The sequence below is a fragment of the Coptis chinensis genome, chromosome 1, assembly GCF_015680905.1.
Source record: "Coptis chinensis isolate HL-2020 chromosome 1, ASM1568090v1, whole genome shotgun sequence".
NCBI classification, from domain to species: domain Eukaryota; kingdom Viridiplantae; phylum Streptophyta; class Magnoliopsida; order Ranunculales; family Ranunculaceae; genus Coptis; species Coptis chinensis.
In genome coordinates, this window is record NC_141456.1 from 15394192 (window position 1) to 15416722 (window position 22531).

A 22531-nucleotide genomic window follows, 5' to 3' on the forward strand; every position below is an offset into this window, starting at 1 on the left:
AGGTTGTGACTGCATTGTTTTCAATTGTGTCTGAAGCCAGGTTGTTGGTGTTGGAGGTGGTTTTGTAGGAACCGTTATTTCAGAATGCAAATTTCTACAAACCGCGAAAACCCACACGCAGCGAAATTAATGGGGTTCACGGTTTTGGATAGAAAACATACCTTTTAGAATCGGCTAAGATATAATCTCTGAGAATCCAATAGCTATGAATCCGAATCAACAATCAACCCCTTGATCTTCTGTTGTATTCCTTTAGAATAGATTGGACATTGTGTAGGCAACGATCTACCAACCCCCTTCTTTCTTTCAAAGCTAGATCCAATTTTGGATCTATCTTTCCTTGCCTCTCTTTTCAATCTAGTGAAAAATTAAAAATTTCAGCCAAGAGAAAAAGGATTCTATTTATAGGCTACAACAGGGACCATGAGGAGAAATTAGGGTTGGGCCTTCTGACGAGCTTGGGCTTCCCATGTTCGCCGAGAACACACGGCCCAAGTTCGTCAACAAATGACTTATTCCACTAAAGGCCATTGTTGCACTACCGCCCTAATCCCAAATTACGTGTCAGCGTTTATGGGCTCCATATTATATACTCGTTGATCTCCCCGTATTTAAGATATCGAATGTCCGTTGATTAAGTCAAGTTACTGACAACTACATTAATCAACTTCTTATGTCCTTGAGTAGTACCACTCAACCTCATTGTCATGTCGGAATAAATCCACTTGCAGGGTTTACATGACAATCTTTTTGAGCTCTTCAAGGGGACATCATCAACCCGACTTTCTGTTGGTCACAGATTCTTTCTATAATCAACAACACACCTTACATACAATGTCATTACCCAATTCATCGAGTTTGTTGATTCACAAATGAATCTCACTCATTGATGATTTAAAACAATGTACAATACACGTAAGTGCCTGTTATTATATCCGGATTAAGAGGACAAACATCCATAATAACAGAGGCGTTTGTTCTCTTATATAGTCAGTATAAAGAGAAACATTCTCACTTGGTCCTGTTCAATACACACAAAGTGTACTAGTGTAATCCTATAGTCAAGATAGATTAATACCATATTATACTACAACTGTACCAATGGTTTGTCCAAATCCATCTAGGTTGTGAACGATTACTTATACTTTATAAGGTATTGATGATATAATATTATGTGTGTCCACACCATATCATCTACAACATAAAGTATTAGACACATGCATATAACTAATAACATATATAATATGTATAACATTTGCCCATATGATTCTCATTCAAAATATAAATAATTAGAGTTAATACAAAAGTAATGCTTTTAGTATATAACCTTATCAGGTTTGCTCGTGCATAGTTTGGTTTTCTTACTGGAGCGTGGTAAAGGAGTCTTTGAGACTATTCACTTGATCTACGAGAGCTTTTACTTGTTCTTCCACGGTGGTTTTTTAACACGTTTCATGACCTTGAGAAAATAGTGTGGGTGTTTTTATCAAAGAAACGAACTGGCAGACGACGCCAATGTTTAGGTCTTTGACTCACTGTATCAACGAACTGAGATTGAGAGTTAAGTGGAAATGGTTGTGTTCTTCTTTCGGAGAAGAGTTGCCTATGTATCAGCTTTTCTTGGGTCAACCTGAATCAAGCCTTACGTAGTTCATCCCTCTCTATTTATAGATAGTGAGCTGAGTTTCCTTATTTGTTTCAGACCATTGTAGAGTGTAGATCCATATCGTGTCGTCTATATCTATTTCTAAAGTCACAATTTGAAATTTTAAACTTGGATCTTGGTTTTGCGAATAATAATATAAAAGGCAGGCACGTGTAGAAGCATATCCCCATTCCCCAGTGATAGAGGCTAGCAGGTTGATAACAAATTGTCAAACCGTGTGGAGATGTCCAAAAAAACTCTTTCCAATAGGGGTGTTATATAGTAATAGAGTATTAGTTGATAGAAAGGGTGATTTCCCTCTCTCTAATAAAAAGCCCACTAACAGTCACAAAACAAATTTGTCAATTTTAAACTTGGATCTTGGTTTTGCGAATAATAATATAAAAGGCAGGCACGTGCAGAAGCATATCCCGGCTAGCAGGTTGATAACAAAAAAGAAAATTATCAACTCATTATCATCACTGCCCATCTCGAAATTATTAGAAAAAAAAGATGTCCTCGTCATCAGGACAAACACAATTCCGTTACACACAAACACCCTCAAAAGTTTTACACCTCCGTAATCTCCCGTGGGAGTGTACCGAAGAAGAACTGGTTGAGCTTGTGTAAACCCTTTGGTAAAATCGTTAACACTAAATGTAACGTTGGGGCCAATCGTAATCAAGCCTTCGTGGAATTCGTAAGTAACCAGTCGAATTGGTCAATTTATATTTATATTAATGTAGTAGGTTTAAGGGCTATAATTATTTCTTTTACAGGTTGATTTGAATCAAGCCATACAAATGGTTTCATATTATGCCTCTTCTTCGGAGCCCGCACAGGTCCGTGGCAAAACTGTATATATTCAGTATTCAAACAGACAAGAAATTGTCAACAACAAGAGCGGTGGAGATGTTGCAGGGAATGTTTTGCTAGTCACAATTGAAGGTGTTGAAGCTGGTGATGTCAGCATAGATGTAATTCACTTGGTAATGTCTTCAACTCTACATTTCACTTTGTATCTATTTTTTGGTCACCTAGTAATTAAACCAACTATGTTGTAGGTGTTCTCTGCCTTTGGTTTCGTTCACAAAATTGCTACATTTGAGAAAGCTGCTGGTTTTCAGGTAAAAGAGCTTAAGCCACTCTAATATATTTTTCTTGGAATTATTCTCAATGTTGTTTTTCCTGCAGGCCCTAATTCAATTCACTGATGCTGAGACCGCATCTTCTGCCCGTAATGCATTGGATGGAAGAAGCATACCCAGGCAAGAAATTTTAATTATTTTCTAATACAATTTATAGTAATTAGATATTAGGATTTCTTCTTACACCACTAAAACAATTTTCTTAACATGCAGGTACTTACTTCCGGAACATGTTGGATCCTGCCATTTGCGCATCTCGTATTCTGCTCATACCGACTTGAATATCAAGTTTCAATCTCATCGCAGCCGGTATGGAGAAGCTCAATTAGGTGTTTGATCTGTGTTGCCTTAGTATTAGTGATTTTACATTTCTCAAGTTTCACTTTTATTTGTATATACAAAAGGCATCATTTGTTTGGAAAGAGTTGCTGATTGGTGTGTCTGCTTGTTATCTAGGGGTAGTGAAGCCTGGTGCCCAGAATACGATGTGTTATGCCCGCTTAGTAATTCCCTTCATCTCATGATTATTTCTATACCTTTTCTATCAGTTTTAAAACTTCCCCACTTTATACTCAAAAACATTCGTATATTTTGTTTTCATCCATAAGTTAAATATTCACAAATAATGACGGTCTATAAACTATAAAAGCCATTCTTTAATCGAGTGATTGAATTTCACCATTATTGGTTGCCTTAGATCATTAGGCTTTAGGTCATTAGTAGTTTCTGTTTCAATATTAGCCTTTTGGGATGATTACTTTTGTTATTATTTTATCAGGGTTTATGAGCTGGCTTTTCTATGTCCGCCAATCCCAACTTGGAAGATCTGGTCAAATTGGTTAGAAACACCAAAACTTTGCTCTTAAGTTGGTCTGTAGTTCATGAAAATTCCAAATTGCCTTTTCAGCATCAAACCTCCAGAAAGTTCAATGTTTTGTTGAATATGTCATTCCTGCATTGCTTATCCTATGGTTAAAATTTTACAGGACTGTTGAGGAGTGATATAATCGTGAGGTGTTTGTGAAACCCATTGTCCTATATGCATGAAAAGTAATTCCTTCAACTGTTTTATGTTAATATATAGGGGAGTCTTGTTTGCTGAAACTTTATGCAGATAGTGGTCATAGTTTGTGAATATTAAGTCAGTGTACAATCTCCACTCATGAACCAGAGATAAAACCACGTATTGAAAGCATGATCGTTAAGGTGGATTTTTGTCATACAATACTTATAGGCATTTGCCAAATAACTTCTTGTGGTTGACAAGACAAGCGTGATAAGTGTTTGGTATGCATGTACTTAATTGAGCACCAATCTGTTTTTAAAATCCGAATTTTATTTATTATGGTTCTTGAATCCTGATCCATCCTGTTGGTGAATTCCGTAATGATGATCAGAGTGGAAAACTGAAGTTCTGCCTATATAAGGCTTACTATGCGCCAACTTACTTATATGTTGTGGGTATTTACATGGATGGCAATGCTTATTTCGATTCTTTACTTCTTGCTGTTTTACACTGTAATACCCGGGTACTATAGATTAAAATCATTCTTTCATAATTTGTCTGCATATACTTTGTAGCTAGTAAGTAGTAACTGTTCAGGTTGGCATATTCATGTGCCAAGTTTTTCTATTCTGTGTATTTGACTACTTTTGATTCACTATATCATAACATAAGTGACTTTTTCCTCGATCTTGTAGAGATTATACAAATCCCTACCTTCCTGTGAATCCCTCTGCCATAGATGGAACAATGCAGGTGAGTGCATTTACTGTTTGAATGTTTGTCTGGGTTGATTATTTTTAGACTAGGGTGTACTGAAATTGGTAACTTACAGGCTACACTAGGCACTGACGGGAACAAGAAGGAACCAGAGAGTAATGTGCTTCTTGCTTCTATTGAGAATATGCAATATGCTGTCACGGTGGATGTTCTTCACACGGTGAGGAACTTTTTATACAATTTCTCTTTAAGTTCTCCTTTTTTGGTATGGAAGGATACCCCGGAATGATGTCTATTTAACTGCAGGTATTCTCAGCATTTGGAACAGTTCAGAAAATTGCCATGTTTGAGAAGAATGGTGGGATGCAGGCTCTTGTTCAATACCCTGGTAAGACATATTTCTGTTGTGAAATGGAGTTTCAGTTTTATCTCTAATATAATATGGAAAGTTCCAACTCTTATGTTTGTCTAGTTATTGCCTACGATTAACACTCGAAAAAATTTAAGAGGAGAGAGGAAGATAATCATCTATTATTAATATATATTTTTATTTCTTTTATTTTGTCCTCTAATAAAGTTTGTGATACTATATTAAGTTGAACATTGGAACCTATCTGTGGTATTGAGTGAAGATTTTTTTTTGTTTAAGTGGATTGTCCCATCTAGAGATTGAGTGGTAGTTAATAGCTTACAATGATCTGAACTTTTCTTTTGGTCTTAATGGTTTAAGCGTTCAAGTGGGAAAAGTGATGTAAGCTTTCCCTATTTACTTTGTCCATAATGTCCAGTCAGGTCTCTGCTTGGGACTTGTTGGCTTTTCCCAATTCGCCATTTCTGAGACTTTGTACGGGTGGTAATTGCTATGTGATTCACGTATCCAGGTCATTGCTACAAATTGTTGACTGTTGGTTTAAAGTCTATCCAAGATGTTTTACACAATTTTGTTTGGCTTAGTCTGTAAAGGCAGTACCTACAGTTGTGACTAGTTCCAATTTGCAAACATAAGTTCAGTTCTTACTTTCGTTAGGTGTTATATAATTTATATTGGTTTTTTAATGTTTTCTTAAGGTCCTCTATTTTACTTTCGTGGAATTAGTTTTCATATTACATCTTGTGTTGGTATATTGTTTGTTGGTGATTATGGATGCTTGGTCATGTCTTTCTTTTGTTTATTTTAATCAAAGGGTGGAATGGCTTGATGGTAGTTTTCATGGAATTGAGCCATCCTAACTATACTGAGAATTAATGGTGGAGATTCACATTTCATTTCTGACTGTTCTATGAATGTTTTTTCCTCCCCATTTATGCTATTTTTTTAGAGGTCCTTCCATCTATGTACCCTAATGTTCTAACTTGCACTTTCTGTGCTAATGGTTTGTGCACCTGCCACTTTTTTCCTTTATACTTCAATTTGAATCCGTTGCAGATGTAACGATTGCTGCAGTTGCAAAAGAAGCTCTGGAAGGACACTGCATCTATGATGGTGGTTATTGTAAGCTTCATCTGTCATATTCTCGTCATACAGATCTCAGTGTGAAGGTATATATATATATATCAGTTTCTGAGTTGTATTCACTCTAAAAGGGAAAAAGAAAAAACTACGATTAAAAAGATAAATGTTGGTGCAGTTTTAATTGGAACTGCACTTATTTGTTTCTGTAAGTATGCAAAGCCTTTTTTCTAAACTGGACAAATGCATGATCCTGCAGGCTCACAATGACAGAAGTAGAGATTATACAGTTCCTGATCCAGCTCCCTTTCCCTTTCCAATGCAACAAGCTCCTGCTGTACCTACGGTCATGGGTGGTTGGCAAAATCCTCAAACTGCACCTGCATATCCTGGGACTGGAGTTGCACCGCACGCACACCCTCCCCATGGGTCATGGGATCCAAGCATGCAAGCAAGTAGGCCGACTTTTGTTTCAGTGCCAAGTACATTTCCTGGTCAGACATTCAACTCCCCAACCAATGTACCGACGTACTCGTCAGGAGCTGTTCCTGGTTCCTCACCGCTTCAGCAGCATCAGTATCCAAGTCCCCGACCTGGAGGTGCTCCACTAAGCGGTCAACCTCCCTATTATGGTCAGTAAGCTCGCTGCAATGTGTCCGGTTTTGTTTTATGAGGAAATGGATCAAAGGTCTATACCTAAAATTGATTTGTAATGGTTTTTCCTACCGGGTTTGGGTGCACCCTTGCATTCAAGATGCTTTATGTAATATCTTCGAAATAGAACTTTCACCGGCTTTTAGTAATGAGAAAAGGCCAATTTTTCCTTTGTTGTGGCGACACACTTGTAATGTTGATGCAGTCAGTCTGGGCCTCTAGGCCCTCGGTTTGAAAATTTTGATTTCAATAAAAAAAAAAAATTGTTGGAGAGTTTTTTAAATCTATAAAGATGGTCGCAACAAAGGGAACTGGTAGTATTTTACTGGAGTTGTGGGGACGGATGGTGAAAAGGGAATCACTGATTCGAATGAACAGAGGAGACATGGTTTAACAGTTTAATGCCTAAATTCCTTTTCATACACAAACGTTGTGAAAACACGGCACTAAACTAATTGCAAAGTCTGTCGTATTCTTGTAGGTCGGTATGGCATAAAAAATCTGACTGAAATTAGCACGTAATCAGGTATACCAAACACTGATTTCTTCTACTTGCTGTTTTTGCTTTGCACCATGCATTGCACATTTACATGTCCGTACTGCTCCGTCTATTGTCATGAGAGTCAGAACTTTGGGAAGAAGATGCATCTACAAAGCATATCCTAGAAAGCAACCAATACCAAATTATGTCAAGGGAGTGCTCGGCGTCAACATGAATGCATAATGATTGACCCTCCATTTAGGTGGAGTTCATCAAATATTATCTGCAGAACTCCATGTAGTTGAAAAGAGGAACTAGTGATGTTCAATGTACTCTGTATCTTTCTTTATGACCAACAGAGCCACCCCGCCAACGGGGAAAATGTGGACCCATATATGGTCTATGGATGAAGCTGGAAATCGAATGTGATCGTAACTTCTGTATTACTGTAATACTGTCTACTGATAAAGGTTCGAAAAACTGTGAGGTCACGGCTTATCAGATGATAATGATTTATTTATAATAAAGTTGCTCACAAGTTAATGGTTATTCACTTTTTCTCCAAAAAAAGGTTTCACAATTCACAAATCATTCAAGACTTTGGGGAAATTCATAAATGTTTCATAGACTTGATTGGTTAATCATGTGATCAAGCTAGGTTCTTAGTTGCTCCAGGGCTAGTCGGAGGCCTACTGTAGCTTGGTAGATATAGTATTCCGGAAATATAATTACTAGTAATTCCGTGACTGATGACTTACCCGCTTCCTATTATTATTATTAGTTGGATTGCATTAATGTAGTTTACTTACTTTCGTTTTTGTTTCATTAAGTTTTTATCGGTTGCTATAATGCATCATAGACATTTGCTTTTTCCACACATCTGTGACCCCTTAAATTGCTTCATTGCACATGATGTTCTCATTTCCCCAAGAATGAGACTTTGAATAAAACAAGGTTGAGGCCTTGAGGGTTATCCATTTTTCCGTTTTTCCACAATGAATTCATTAGTTCTCTCATTCTTTTCAGTTTGTGTTTGCTTTCCTTCAGTAAAGTAAACTTGTCCCTACCTCTCCGTTGGCATTCTAAAGCTTTATTTTTTTAAATGTCAGAAGTCAGAACTACTTTTTAGTTTGTTTCTACCTGATAACCTGAATCGTAAATAATCAAAACCAAGGCGGAAAATATCGATCGATTTATCGAAAAATTGCCAATATATATCGTTTTTTCAGTCATTTGACTTCAAAAAATCCAAAATATCGGCTCTGAAAATTTAATATTTTTTAAACCGATATATATCAGTAAAACTGATATAAAGATATATATCGATGATATATTCTGACATATTTGATATATATCATTTGACTTGGTTGGATAGTTTGACTTTTGACCGATTTTGTTGATTGTTGACCGATATATCTCGATATATATCGTTATATATCGGCAATATTTCTAATATATCTTGATTTTTAATTTTTTTTTGAATATTATCACCAAAATAGACAAAAACGATATATCGATCCGACACATCGATATATCCGATATATCTTAATATCCCGAAAAATTGGGCCTTGATCAAAACTAGTTTTTCTTAACAAGCTAATAAGAATACAACAAAATATAGCTCTAGTTTCTAGCTATTGTGAGGTCATGGGCCATGAGATGGACTCAGCTCACCAACCAACCAAAAGAATTCGATTTCAACTATAATTAATATTAGTTCTATACATATAGTTCGAATAAGCACTGCTTGTTCCATTATTGTTATTTTTCTCTTTTGTTTTGCACCCATTAGAATGCGATTCTTCTTTATTTTACTACCGTGAGTGTATAGTGTACCCCACCTAGTGGAGAAAATGTGAGTTGGTGAACCTGTTTTCTTTCCATGTGGTTCAACTAATCCATTGAGTTGTACATACTTTGCATTCCCTTACTAGTTGGATTTTGGCATTTTTGTAAACGATTGAGCATTCGGGACACTCGGGTCCTTGAATTAGTTTTGGAAGCTTTGATAATAAAACTCAATGTTAACAGAGTGATGAAATATTCGATGGAATTCGAAATGCACATCAGAGTCTAAAAACATCACTCTACATTCATGCCATGGACATAAAATTCTGTCGTATTTATATACGTCGTCGGTAATAACAATGTTACATATGTAGTCAATGAAATTTAAAAAATAGTCAAAGTTGATATAATTTTGAAGATGACTGCTTTGGCATTTGAAACTTTGACGAAATTTCCACTTAGTTTCACTTGTGGGGACGGAAACGAGAATAAAATAATATAATAATAATAATTAGCTTTTCATTCACAAACAAGATTAGCTGAAAAAGAAGGAACCCCCTCATTACTTAACTTCACTTCCATTTCTTTCTCTCTTTAAATTTAAATTTAATCATCTCTCTCTGTGGAAAAGCTCATCAACTAGTCTTCTTCTTCTTCTTCTTCTTCTTCTTCTTCTACACTGTAGTCAGTAAGTTTTGTTCTCTTGCACTCTTGCAGTATCTATCTATCTGTATATATATATTTTTATACTGTTTATTTATTTATTTGTTTTTTTATTATGTCTGTGCTTAAAAAAATAATCTTTACTGTTTAGCAAGCTGAAAAAATAAGTTCATTTAGTTTTAGTGGTAATAGTTATTAAATTATTGAGCTTTGTATGTGTAAATTTGTGTTAGTTGGTGTTTTGAAATAGGCTAAAAAGAGGGTTATTGAAATTTGTTGTGTTTGGGGATATAGTTAAATGAGTAGACAAGTTTAGGATCATAAAGTTAACAACACGTTGTTTGTGGTGATTGAAGTCTTCATGGTGCTTTAGAATATAAAATATTATTACACCCAAACACTGTGGCTATAGGTAACTCAGAAGTTTACAATCTTTTTAGAAGCGTTGGAATTGTTGAGTATATGGCCATTTTTTTAGTTCATGAATCACGATAGGAAGGAAGGTGGTGGTGGTGTTTGGGTGGGGGGAATAACATGCCCATTGCAAAACCAATTAGACTTGAAGCTGATTTTACACCCCACCACCACGCATACATCAAAGTGCGTCTTAATACTGTTCATTCTGTATTTTTTGTTTGTACGTCTTTTAAGTTTCTATGTATAGTGTCAGTAGGCCAGTACAGTATGGTGATGATTTATTTGGATTGCGTTATTTGCTCAATGCGGGGTTTTCTTTTTTCGTGTTCATCTCACATGGTGAGCACATGTTTATAGTTCATTTAGTGTATTACTGTTCACATGTTACTCAAAAAGGAGGTCATCATATTTGTTCTGCTGTTTTAGGTCAAGCGGGTAATAACCTTTTTTTTTTTTACATATGATGTCAGGGATTCTTCAAGACATTGAAAAAGTGAACAGCTCCTAATTGGGGAACACGTATTTTCAGGAACCCTATCACACTGACATCATTGAAGGGGTTTGTGTACAATTACAACTATTCCAGCCGATGTTTTAATTATTTTTGGATGGGTCATTTTGATGGAGGTACTTATTTCAATTTTCAAAGGCTTGTGTTCATGTAGATCTTATATCCTTAGTATGTATGGGTTTGGGTTGTGATGCTGTAGAATCACAATTTGAATAGTTTATTTTATAAAATACCTGTAATGTTCCATGTGAAACTTTGATGTCATGTTTTTGAGTCTGTAATCACCTGATAAAAGGGCTCAAGGCGGACTGTACCTATATCTTTTCAAGTTCCACAAAATATAGCTAAGACGGGGTCGCTTTGTTGTGTGGCTGCAAGGCCACATGCTTCTACTACAGCCAGTGGAGAGTGGTCCATGGGCCCCCATGAACCTTACTGGAGAACAAATACAAGCTTCTCACCTCCCCTATCACGAAGATGGGAGCGTAGGTTCCAAACTGATGGATTACCATATGGGTCTCGGAGTGGTCTACAGCTGTATGAATCATCACCTTCATCAAATAGCAAAGAAAGTGTTACTTCAATGAGAGATGACCGTTTCCCAAACGATGCTGCATCTGATGGTGCTGGGTCATATTTTAGCAGCCCGTCTGACAGCTTTCAAACCCAGCAATGGACCCCCTCCCCAATGACAGAAGGCATTATCAGCGATTATGCTTCTGGAGCACTGAGAGGTACTGTATCCTAATATCTTTCCATATATAATCGCCTTTGTAGAACATTATTATTTATTTATGACACAGTTGGTCATATCTGCTTCTGTATGATGCATGCTCCAGTTTCCATTTTTTCATGTGTTGCCTTCTCTAAACGTTTTGTTGTCATGAAGATAATTCACGTACTTTTAATCTGCTCGACGAAGAGTAAACATGTGGGCAAGACTATTGTTGACATATATGAGTGTGTTCGTGTCCAAAACAGGTCTATTTATTTCTGGCACACACACACACACAAACACACACACATTCAGTGTGAAATCGATTATGCATATTATGCCACCAATTGGGGACTTGAAACATCTGAAAGAAAGCCTAGAAGTTCAATGCCCTCTCCATCTAACATTTGGATCTCCTTTCAGTTTTACCTGTTTGGCAAATTTTTGAGGTTTTCTAAGAAGTATATATGGCGTCTGTATTATAGGCTGAATTTCCTTAAAAAGTCGCCTTCGGAGTTCATACTGACCCATGATTACATGCTGGATGTGTATATGACACTTGATTTTTTATTTTACCGACTTTATGAGGTCTTTTGGGTTGAGGCTAAAAAACATTTGACTGTCCGTGCCAAATTTGCATGTCTTTCTTATACCCCCTTCTGCCCCAGTTGTCATTTGCCCCCAATGATGTTGTCGATGATCAACTAACATCGGTCCTCACCGCCTCACAGTATACTAGTAAGTAGTGATATACATTGTTGGTGAATGGCGAACTTCTTTAAAACATTGGGGTGTTCAAGCTACGCTCTTCAACTTATTATTAGAGTGGTTCTTTCCCAAGAGGTTGAACAATGTAGTCTTTTTTTGTGTGTGTGGGTGGGGGGTGGGGAACTAAAAATTGTTTTGTAGTCTTGGTTTAGGGCGTCTGGGGAATTTGGCTGGAGAGAAGAAAACAGCACTTTTGGTAAATGAGCTTGTTTTCTAAATCAAAGGATTTGGATATCTTTGGTCCAAGACTCCAAATTATACGAGTTAAGGTGCATTTATTTGTACACTTTTTATTATTGTGACAGTCCATTTTGTATCATGTCTCAATGGTGGTTTGTTTATACTCTATATTGGATTGTTCTGTGGGTTGCTTTTGGATTCTGTTGGTATCCTTTTGCTTCTTTTAAATGTTTTAAATAAAATTATATATTTGTCTAATGCTATTAAAACTTATTAGATATGGTACTTGTCCTTCCTTAGATTCTAGCATCGTCGGTTCGAAAGCCAGTTATATTAAACTTTACTACAATAATTTTGAGAAGGCTTCTAGGGACATACATAACTTCAACACGATAAATAAACCCATGATTGTCAAGGCATTTTTAAGTATTAGATTTGGCTAAATTTGTAGATATGATCTCCCAACTACTTTAAACAATTTCACAAATAATTATTCAAAGCGGAAACCTCTACCGCCATCAAATGTAGTCAATAAAATGAATCAATTGAAGTATTATGGACCGTACATGTTCATGGTAATTGGATACTATGTTTGTCAAGGTTAGAAATTTTGGAATACTCTCATTTTTTGTGGATATGTTTAAAAAAGTTAGGAGATTATATACACTAAAACTGGCCTAATCTAAATTTTTAGTGTACTAATGAGATTGAGTGTTTAACAATACTTATTATTGTTATTTGATGAATCTAAGTTACAAGAGCATTATGTTTGTTTTGGGTGAAAGTTCTCATCTAAAATCTTGGCCCGTAAGGGTGAAAAAGCCATGGCCTCCAACTGCATATTTGGACCTTGATGCTCCAAGGTAGAATTCAGGAAATTTTAGGAATACAGTGATGGAAAGGATCCACTCAAGATGTGGAAAAGGGAATTTTTACTAAGGAGGGATTGGGGAGGATGATCCTTATAAAAAAGTACTCTTGTTGCTTTTTTTTACATAGTTCTCCAATTCTCTTATTCTTTCTTTCCTTTTTAAGTTTTATAACAGGAAAAAAAAAAGGATATGTTTTCCGTATTTGAGGGAAGAATAAAAGGAATATTCTTCTTTAAGTTATTTGTTGGCTCTAAACACATCAAGGGATGTAAGGAAGCCTTTTTAGCCGAACGTTCGTGGGCTTCTTTGATGATGAATTGAAAAGATATTATTAGCTCCTTGTGTGAAATTGAAATGTGTTAGTTTTGGAAACTCAGTGACTTGTATTTTCTTCTGTTTGGTGGGTCATAAAAGATTTGAGTTTTGTTTCTCTTCAATTAGTGAATTACTGATATTGGTCTGCATTCTGATAATGAAATTTGTGCCACCTCTCAGCAGAACATGCATCAGGGCCATTGGTGTTTACGCCCGGGATGGAGGTATTCTTGTCTTCTCATTTTTATTAATTTTAAGTTCTTTACAATTATTAAGGCTCATACTCAGTGTGTGGTGGTTCATCTACAGGGAACAGCAGGGGCTCCATACAATGCTGGTTCCATCTCTTCCCGTTCAGATGGCAGTGAGTATGAGGCTGTTTTCAAAACTTCTTCAAATCGCAATTTCTCAAACCGCTGTTCTTTCATGTCGAAGCCCATACATCCTATCTCATTTCTAAACCAGACTCCTGAGAGAGATGTTAGTGGGACTATTACCACTGGAAATTACCTGAACCGGCAAGCACTGAATGGTATGTGATTTTTCAAATTTTAAGTCAGCATCTGTTCCAATTATTGCAGAAACTCACTCTAATTCTGGTTTTTCAGAAGCTGGCTCATCTACTCCGCGAAGGGAAACACTCAGATGGAGCAGTTCTAGCAGCATGGATTTCACGGACGTTTCCGAGCAGTTGGATTCTGATAGTGCTGTTCCGTCATATAATCTATCAGAAGGCGGCGTCAAGTGTGGGTTGTGCGACAGGTTGTTGTCACAGAGATCACCATGGAGTTCTCGCAGGATTGTCAGAAGTGGTGACATGCCAGTGACTGGAATACTTTCGTGCCGCCATGTTTTCCATGCTGATTGTTTGGAGCAGACTACCCCCAAGATTCAGAAGCATGACCCTCCTTGTCCTGTATGTGCAAGGCTTGAGAACGCTCTTGAGCAGCCAACATCTTCAAGGTTAAGGAATGGACTTCCTAGACTTAAACAAGTCGGAGAAGATGGGCCATCAAGGTCTTGGAGCTGTGGGCAGGTTGGGGATTGTGTCGAAGGGGCTTTGCATGCATCCCCTCGTAATAGCTTACTGTTGTTGAATCGTAGCCGGCTGAAGAAGCATCTTTCGTTCAAGGGTATTTCTAGCAAAGAGTTGCCAGACAAGTTAAAGAAAAGTAATACATTTTCCTCTCATTTCAATGGCAAGTCTGTTGAACAGGAGGCGTTCGAGTGCTCAAGGTTGACTTCTGGTCCTACCATGCTTAAGAGATGAGTCCTAGAAATTGTTTTCCCCTTTGAGGGCACATTTTCCCTTTTGATTTGCTCCTCAACCAGCCATATTGTTAGGCTGTCTCGGTGTAGCTGATTTGAGTTTAAAAGCCGAATCTTACCTGATTGTACTGTACAGAAGACCGAAAATCACTGGGAGATTAGGAGGAATGTAGGAAGACGAACATTCATACTCTCCTTTGTTCAGGTTTCAACTTTTGAAATGCTAATTTTTCTTGTATGTGCTGTTTCTTTTGTGCAAATAGGAATTACCTTGATGTTTCTTTATAAATATTGCAGTTTAGTTCTGGCAGATAGAATCAAAGTACAATTAAAAGAGTGGCTTCGTGAGTGACTGAGTTTATAGAGCTTGAAGTTTTTAGCATGTTAAAAGTGAAAATCTGTTTGAATTATAAGTCTAGCTAGAGCACTAATGCTTCGAGCTCTATGTGCCTATTATCTCATAGAGAATGAAGTGGAATGCCAAAAGGTTCTGGCGGGAATTTGTGATATTAGGTACTTCATTTGGTTAGAATTCTATCAACCTTTTTTTTTCCTCAAAATTTTTGCATATTATTTAAACTAAAAGGGCGTGGAAACACCCATACAGTCGAAATAGAGATCTTTACTGAAGGCTAAAATCAGACATGGGTTATTGGGTTCAGTTCCCAGACATGGACACGAAGTTTTAAGCGAGGGCAAAAACGAAGCACTCTCGACCTGGTCAAAGCACATGCCTATCATGTTGTCTTTATAAGGTGTACCTGGTAGGCAGGTTCTCACAAGTCACAACTCACAACAGTGCTTATTTAGGAAGAGTTGTAGCCTGTATGTATGGCCGGGGCCTTCCATAGGACAAGTGACGCCGGCGCCTTATCCTGAGAGTGGGAGATAACATGGTCCACAAAACCACTACTGGTTCACTTGTATCAATATCAAAACTTCGTGTTGAACCTTGGCACCGTTTAGCTAAAAATCTGCAACACTATTCCCTTCCCTAAAAGGAGTGTCCGCATTCAATTCCACGCATAGATCACAAATTTGAGTCCAAATATCATGTAACTCCCATGGAGGCTCTCTAGTCTCTACCATTGCACTGCCAACCGACAAACTATAGAGAGTCAAGTTCTACACTTCTACTAATAGGGGAAACAAAGTTTAAGCTTACAAAGCTTCAAACCTTGTAAAAGAGCAAGCATCTCGGCCCCTATTATTTGTGCCTCTACCATATCCTGCAGCAAAAACATGCAACAACAAAATTCTCAGAATGGTTCCGTACAATACCACCACCATCAGAATCGCTGGGATTTCCCAGTGATGAACCTTCATTTGCTTAAAAAATGAATATATACGTACAATATTAACAATGTTAGAAAGTTGCACATTAGTTTGAAGGGTTAACTAGTATTACCCCTACTAGATGAGCCAATTAGGATTTTCCCCAACTAGATGGGGATATTAGGGTCTCCCCCTGAGTACACACAAAAAAAAACGGTCAACCCTACTAGATGAGCCAATTAGGATTTCCCCCAATTAGACGGGGAAATTAGGGTCTCCCCCTGAGTACACACAAAAAAAAACAGGTTGACCGTGTTTTTTTTTGTGTGTACTCATGAGGAGACCCTAATTTCCCCATCTAGTTGGGGGAAATCCTAATTGGCTCATCTAGTAGGGGAGTAATACTAGTTAACCCTAGTTTGAATGGCCATGTTTAATCATAGTTTAAAGGTTATCTCTGATAACTAAACAGAGAAAATTGTGACCCTATTATTGGAGTTGAACTATTGATATTGCTTTACTTCCCAAGTAACAAAAAAATATCTTCATCACTTATCATACAAATATAAAGGCTGTATTTTAACGATTTTGCCAATAAAGAGCGAACATTATATTAGTGAAATTTTATTATTGTTAATGGAGAAGAAAGTTGAGAGAGAAGAGAGTTCGGCTTAGTTAGTTTCGACCTCCTTTCACTTTTTTTTATATAAAAAAATAATCTGTTTACAATATAGAAAACCCAAAAAAATAGTCTAGTTCGTGGGGATGCTGGCTACATGTCCCACCTGTCACGACTTTACAAGAACTCTAACAATATTTGACATAATTTGATCTTATACAAAAGTTAAAACTACTTTAAGCCAGGGGCGGCTCTAACCCATAGTCAGCATAGGCCACTGCTAGGGACTCCACTTGTTGCAAAAAATTAAGGGCCCGAATTGGATCTTGCCCACTAACCCACTATATATCTATTTTTATTATTATTTTTATTATTATTTTTTTTCAATTAGCCCTCAAGCCCACCAACTAAGCCTCAACACTCAACATAAACATAAAACACTCGTCTCCTTCAATTCTTTTTGCGATTATTTGTTGGGGTATGTTTGCTCAAAAAAGGAAAAAAAACGACCACTATAATTAGTTAGTTTGGCTGAAAATCGAAATAGGGCGTTTACATACACCACTCACCACAGTCTGCATTGTTAGATATTTTCAAGGTATTATCTCAAATTCAAAAGTACTTGAATTGTTTATTCAATTATTTTATTCAAAATATATATTGAGTGTGTGAGTGATAACTGATAAAATCTATTCTTTCTTTTTCAGAACATTCTTAGACTCTTAGTTGATTTGTTATCGTCATGAAGAATACTGGAAAGTATATCTCTGGTAGTAATCAGAGAAAAAAGAAGTAAAGACTAGACCAACTCACTCAATCTCAAGTTGAAAGCATTCGAAAGTTTTTTTCTAGCAATAGACAAACATAAAGTTCTAATGAAAATTTGGTCAATAATGAAGATGAAGATATTGTGCCTGGAGAACTTGATGATACAATGAATGTTGAACATAATATGAGAGAAGCTTTTCTTAGTTGAAAATGATCAAGTCTTACCTTCGGTCAATCATGTCACAAGAAAGACTAAATAGATTGGCTATGTTATCCATTGAAAAAGAGTTGGTAGAGAAGTTGGATTATACAAATGTAATTAGTGATTTTGCAGCTAATACAACTGTGAGACGAGCGAGCATATTTTAGGTGATAATTTGATTTTGTAAATAATTGGGCACTAGTTTTGTTTTACTTTATCTTGCTAGTGGGTTAAGTTCCATGGTTTTTTTCTTTGATTTTTCTTACCGTTTGAATTTTCTTTTGTTGTTTTTCAGGTTTGGGATGGAAGTGGTTATTTACCTGGGTCTTTCTGCAGCATGTATCCTGTATCCACCTAGTGTAGCAGGGTACATTCTCCATTTCTCCACTTAGTTTCACTTTTTTGGAGTCACTACTCACTAATAGAAATATTCAAACAAATAGAAGGTACATTCTCCACCTAGTTTCATTTTTTTTTCCTTGTTTTGTAGCTGAATTAGTTAAAATTTTCACTTGTTAAATAGCTTTATATATAAGTATATGTCTTTGGTGTAAAGGATGCTTTTGGTAATCCTTACAAATACAGGTTTAGTGAGGAGATTGGGATGATTAGATAGGGTTGACCAAGTTCGTATGGACGAATTACCTACGTATCAAGTTCTCTCTCTCTGGGGGGAAACTTGAATCAGGTCAGACGTAGTTCCTCATCCTCTTTATATAGGCAAGGAGCCCATTCCCGTTGCTCTTCTCCTTCAGGCTAGATCCAGATCTTCAGGTCACTTATGAGCCATGAAGGCGAGTTATGAAGAATCTATGAGCTGCGTGCCTGAAGTCGTAGTCTTCATGGTTGTATTAAAGGCTTACATTATGAGCCGTTGTGGAGCGAGAGGAATGGGCGCTGTGGAGGTCGCTTCCTGGTGAGATCGTCTACTCGGCTTGAGTCACTTGGCAGCGAGCTCGTAGGTCGAGTATAAGAGATCGGTTGGTGGTGACATTACTCTGGGCACGAGCTGAATATGTTGCTTGCTTGAGTTGAGTCGCTATATAGTGAGCTCTGAGGACGAGGATACGAGGTTGGTTGTTAGTTCTGTATAAGCTGGACACGTGTGTGATATTCATTGGATGTGAATATTACTCCCTCATACATCCCCATCTCATTAGGTCGTTTAGTACGTCATAACGATCTACTGAGAGAGAACGTTGCTGCGTGTGTAGCATATGTGCGGAATAATAACCGCCTCGATTCGAAGAATTCTGAAATACGTCGGTTTCAGAAGACGTGTCGTCTGGGGTTTAGGGGATAATGATTGTTTTTCTTATTTTTTGAAAAACGAACCGGTTGCTTGCTTCATACGCGTTAGGAGAGTTTGAGGGTTTCTCACTTTGCTTCCAATTGAAAAACAAGAGGGTCGGGTTAGTCTTCTTCCTTCTGCCACTATTTCTTGCTTTTCTTTTCCTTTGTCATTGCTATCTCTGTTTGGTTTTAAGGCCGTCTTCGGTTGTAATTGTTGTTGGTATTGTAACATCTCCAAAGATATGTCTGATTGGGATGACACTCGTTCTGAGGAGATTCGAGAAGTGTCTTTGGGTTATGACGAAGTAGAGGAGGATATGGCGGAGTCGATATGGTTTGAGGATGTAGAGGAGGATGTTAAATCTGACTCTGTTGTTGCTATAGCTAGCAGTTCGAATAGTGGGACTGCATCGTCCTCTAGTGGTTTGCCACCAAGGATAGTAGATAAGCGAGCTTTAGAAAGATTTTTAGATTTAAGGGAGACGTATAGTATAAAGGTTAGCGATCTGGAAATACACGAACTGGGAGATGACGCGGACGGTTTTAGCAACGCGTTCTCACCACTAGGTTATGGGGTCGTTGTATGTGAGGGGCAGTTGAGAGCTGGAATGAGGATATCGTTCTCAAAGCTTACCTGTGAATTTTTGATTTTTTGTGAAAAAACGCTCTGCCAGTTCGTTGGTAATACCTGGCGCTTGCTTAGGGTTTTTGACTTGTTGAATGAGAGTGGTGAGTACCACATTGGTGTTGCAGATATTGTTGAGCATTTTGTAGTGAAAAGATTTAGAGCTAACAATTTTAGCTTACAGACGTTGACTGGGAAGTCAAGCGTTCTAGATGGTGTAAGCAACGAGCCTTGGGAGAGAAGGCCGTTGTTGCTAATTGAAAAATTTTGTGCTAGTGGGTTTGGTTTACACACTAGGATTTGCAATTTTGTTGGTATGTACCAGTGTATTGTCCTTTGTCTTGATGTCTAGTTGGTGGCTTTGATTTTGATATATTTATGTACTATTTTGCAGAGGTCGCTGTCAGAGAGCGAACTGAGTGCTGTGTGATTGAGAAGTTTGCTAGGCTAAGCCAGGCTATGAAGCAAGAAAAACTTCCTAAGGTAGCGAACTACCTTATAGAAAGGGGAGGTCGTGAGGTTAGGTTGAAAAGGCGTAACCAGAAAAAAAGGGCGCGTGGATGAGCTGCTTGAGAGCCTTCAACTGAGCTATTAATGGACAGAGAAAATAGTGGCATTATGACCAGGGAGGAGAGAAATCGTGTTGGGCAAGGGCGACCTGCGGGAGGTGGGTCGGATAGGCGACCTGAGGAGGGAAGGGGGAGGAGTTATGAGACTACTTCTGTTGTAGTGGAAGACATCTCTTTTACTCCTCGTGAGCGGAGTAAGTGGCTGAAGCGTAAGGCTGATGCTCCCGACTCGAGGGCTGCTAAGGTCGCGAGAGCGGTTGAGATTGTGCTCGGAGGTAGCTCTGGTGGTGCGAGTTGTGAGCGGAGTGGTGGAAAGACCACTCGCAGTTTGAGGGCGAGGCCCCGATCGATTTCAATATTCTGGGTAGTAGTGGTACTGAAATTGTTCCAACTCCTCTTGTTGGCATGATGAGAGAGAAAGGGGTTGCCAAGGATAGTGGGAAATGTTCTTCTGGTAAAGGTAAGGACGTTCTGGTAAGGGTTGCAATTTGGAGTATGTTAATGAGAGGTCGGGGCATAAACAGTTCGTGAAGAGGTCAGACATTAGCTATCTGTCTGCACATATAGCAGCTTGTTTATTGGAGGGGATAACTCTCGATGGAGATAGAAAGGATCTTGATTCCAAGGGTCTAGAATAGAATCTGAGAGCTATGGACCTGGCGCACTGTTTGGTAAGCGATCGATTTGTCATTGTTGGGTTTACTTGTCATCTTTTCATCCATTTGTGTTTGACTGTGCACTTGTGTGATGTTGTGATTTTCTTTTGGTACAGTTGATAGCTGGTTATCAGAAGTTAAAGACGGCGGCTCAAATAGTTGAAATGGAGAAGGGTGAGCTCGAGGCCTCAAGGGACGAGCTGGTGGCTGTTCGCCAGGTTCAAGAGTCTGTGATGAAAGAGTTGGACTCTGTGAAGGCACAACTCGTCATTGAGACTCTAGAGAAAACAGTAGCTGTTAACATGGTGAGCGACCTGGAGGGTAAACTGGCTATGGCTAACGACTTTGCTCAAAAGTGCAAGGGGGTGATGTTGCAGGCGAAAAGGGCATATGATGATATGTGCCTTGAGTTAGACGCGCTAGAGTAGAAGTATGAGTAGCTCAGAGAAGAGCATTAACGTGGGGCTTTGGGTGAACGAGAGAACGTCTCACCCGAAGATGCAAGTAATGCTCTTAATGTAATACCCTCTGTTGCTGCCTCTACCCTTGTTCATTCGCTTCCTGTTACTGGCGAGCTGAACTGAACCCTGCCGTCCCTCTAGCTACGACCACCATGGAACCTGACTCGAGTCTTGTGCTGGATCCTCTGCTAGTTGATACTTTTGAACATGTTATTTGATTGCTTTTTCTTTGGGAGGTGTGAGGTCTTTGCTTGTCTTCTGATTGATTGTAGAGATACAATAGAGCTGGTATCCTGGGCTTGCCTGGGCAGTTCGCCTTTAATTATTGTTGTATGGCCTATGACCCTATACATTAAGAGCTGATAACCTGGGCTTGCCTGGGCAGTTCGCCTCTATTATCTGCTTTATTCCGAAACGAATTGGTTAACACCTGAGTGACAGTTCGGAAATTATAGAGAACTGGTTTCCTGAGTTTGTTCAGGCGGTTCGCTCTTTAATATTTATGGAATGCATGTCTATTTTCCTTGCTCTTCTTCTTGATGTTTTGCATGTGTTGTGCCTTATGTTGTTGTACTTGTACAGCGTTGTGTGTTCCAACTGGTAAGAAGTGTCTAGGCTATGCAGTCTTTGAGTTCGAATGGTGATGCTGTTCTTTGTAGAGTGTTCTTCTCTAGGTCGTGTCCTAACGTTGTGAGGCTATATAGCTGGTGAGCTTGAGAGAGCGTCCTACTCGTAGGGAGTGTACTGCATGTTGTTGTGTTCTACTGAGAGAGGATTTTTGCACGTGCTTGGCACGTGTGAGGAGGGGAAACTTTGTAACCAAGAATAGTAACCGTCTAGTGTAGTGGAATTTAAAAAGATGGCGGGTCGTGTGGTATGTTGGTTAGGGTTTCAGTGTATTTATGGTAAGTCTTGGGAAATGAAACGACTCAACCTAAAAGACTTTTGTGAGAGTTTTAGGGGTACTGGTTCGTCACTTTCCTCAAGCCATTTGCCAAAATTCTTGCTAAAGCTTTTGTCCAAGTTTTTTTTGCCAAAGCTGTTGCGTGCTTCAGGTTAGTTTCCGACCTCTTCTTATTGCTCTTCTTTTGTGATATGTAAGCGTTGCGTGCGTCTTTTGCTGAAAGTTGTGTTGTTCAATGGAGTGTAGAATGTCTAGAGCAGATAATGATGATTTTGACTCTTTGGTTCCTCCAATGGGAGGGTTGAGGGAGACCTCTCCGCTCGTCATGGAGGAGATTGAATTCATGCCTCGCCGTTCACGCGATCTGGGTAAGCGAAAGGCGGTCTCTTCTGAAACGAGGGCCACAAAACGATATAAAAATGTGGGTCGCTCTGCCTCTGGTTCGCGCATGCAAATTGGGGGTGTGGTGTTCGGGGACTCGAATTTAAGGGGAGAGCTCTAGGGCTGGTGTGTTGGGGGGCAGGGATGGCAATCTGGGGAGACAGTTCGTCTGCACTGGG

General features: G+C 38.5%; 2 protein-coding genes across 4 annotated transcripts; both read left to right on the top strand.

Moving 5' to 3' along the window:
* Positions 1 to 2085: 2085 nt before the first annotated feature.
* On the top strand, positions 2086 to 6792 carry LOC147522444 (polypyrimidine tract-binding protein homolog 1-like). The gene is given in 11 exon segments (XM_086593446.1): positions 2086 to 2266; positions 2268 to 2345; positions 2425 to 2634; positions 2710 to 2772; positions 2840 to 2913; positions 3007 to 3102; positions 4495 to 4552; positions 4632 to 4736; positions 4823 to 4904; positions 5943 to 6055; positions 6226 to 6792. Coding segments are annotated over 11 exon segments (1368 nt in total). The 5' UTR covers positions 2086 to 2158; the 3' UTR covers positions 6607 to 6792.
* A 2639-nt stretch (positions 6793 to 9431) lies between these two features.
* On the top strand, positions 9432 to 14837 carry LOC147522445 (RING/U-box superfamily protein). 3 transcript variants are annotated; one of them, XM_086593450.1, is made up of 6 exons: positions 9432 to 9577; positions 10440 to 10596; positions 10776 to 11214; positions 13511 to 13554; positions 13640 to 13862; positions 13939 to 14837. In XM_086593450.1, exons 2-6 carry the CDS (start codon positions 10591 to 10593, stop codon positions 14598 to 14600), a joined length of 1374 nt encoding a protein of 457 aa, XP_086449576.1. In that variant the 5' UTR covers positions 9432 to 9577; positions 10440 to 10590; the 3' UTR covers positions 14601 to 14837. The 3 variants fall into 3 exon arrangements, with proteins under 3 accessions (XP_086449576.1, XP_086449579.1, XP_086449584.1); XM_086593453.1 differs by having other exon boundaries at positions 13514 to 13554; XM_086593458.1 differs by lacking the exons at positions 9432 to 9577; positions 10440 to 10596 and having other exon boundaries at positions 10738 to 11214; positions 13514 to 13554.
* The last annotated feature ends 7694 nt before the right edge of the window (positions 14838 to 22531 follow it).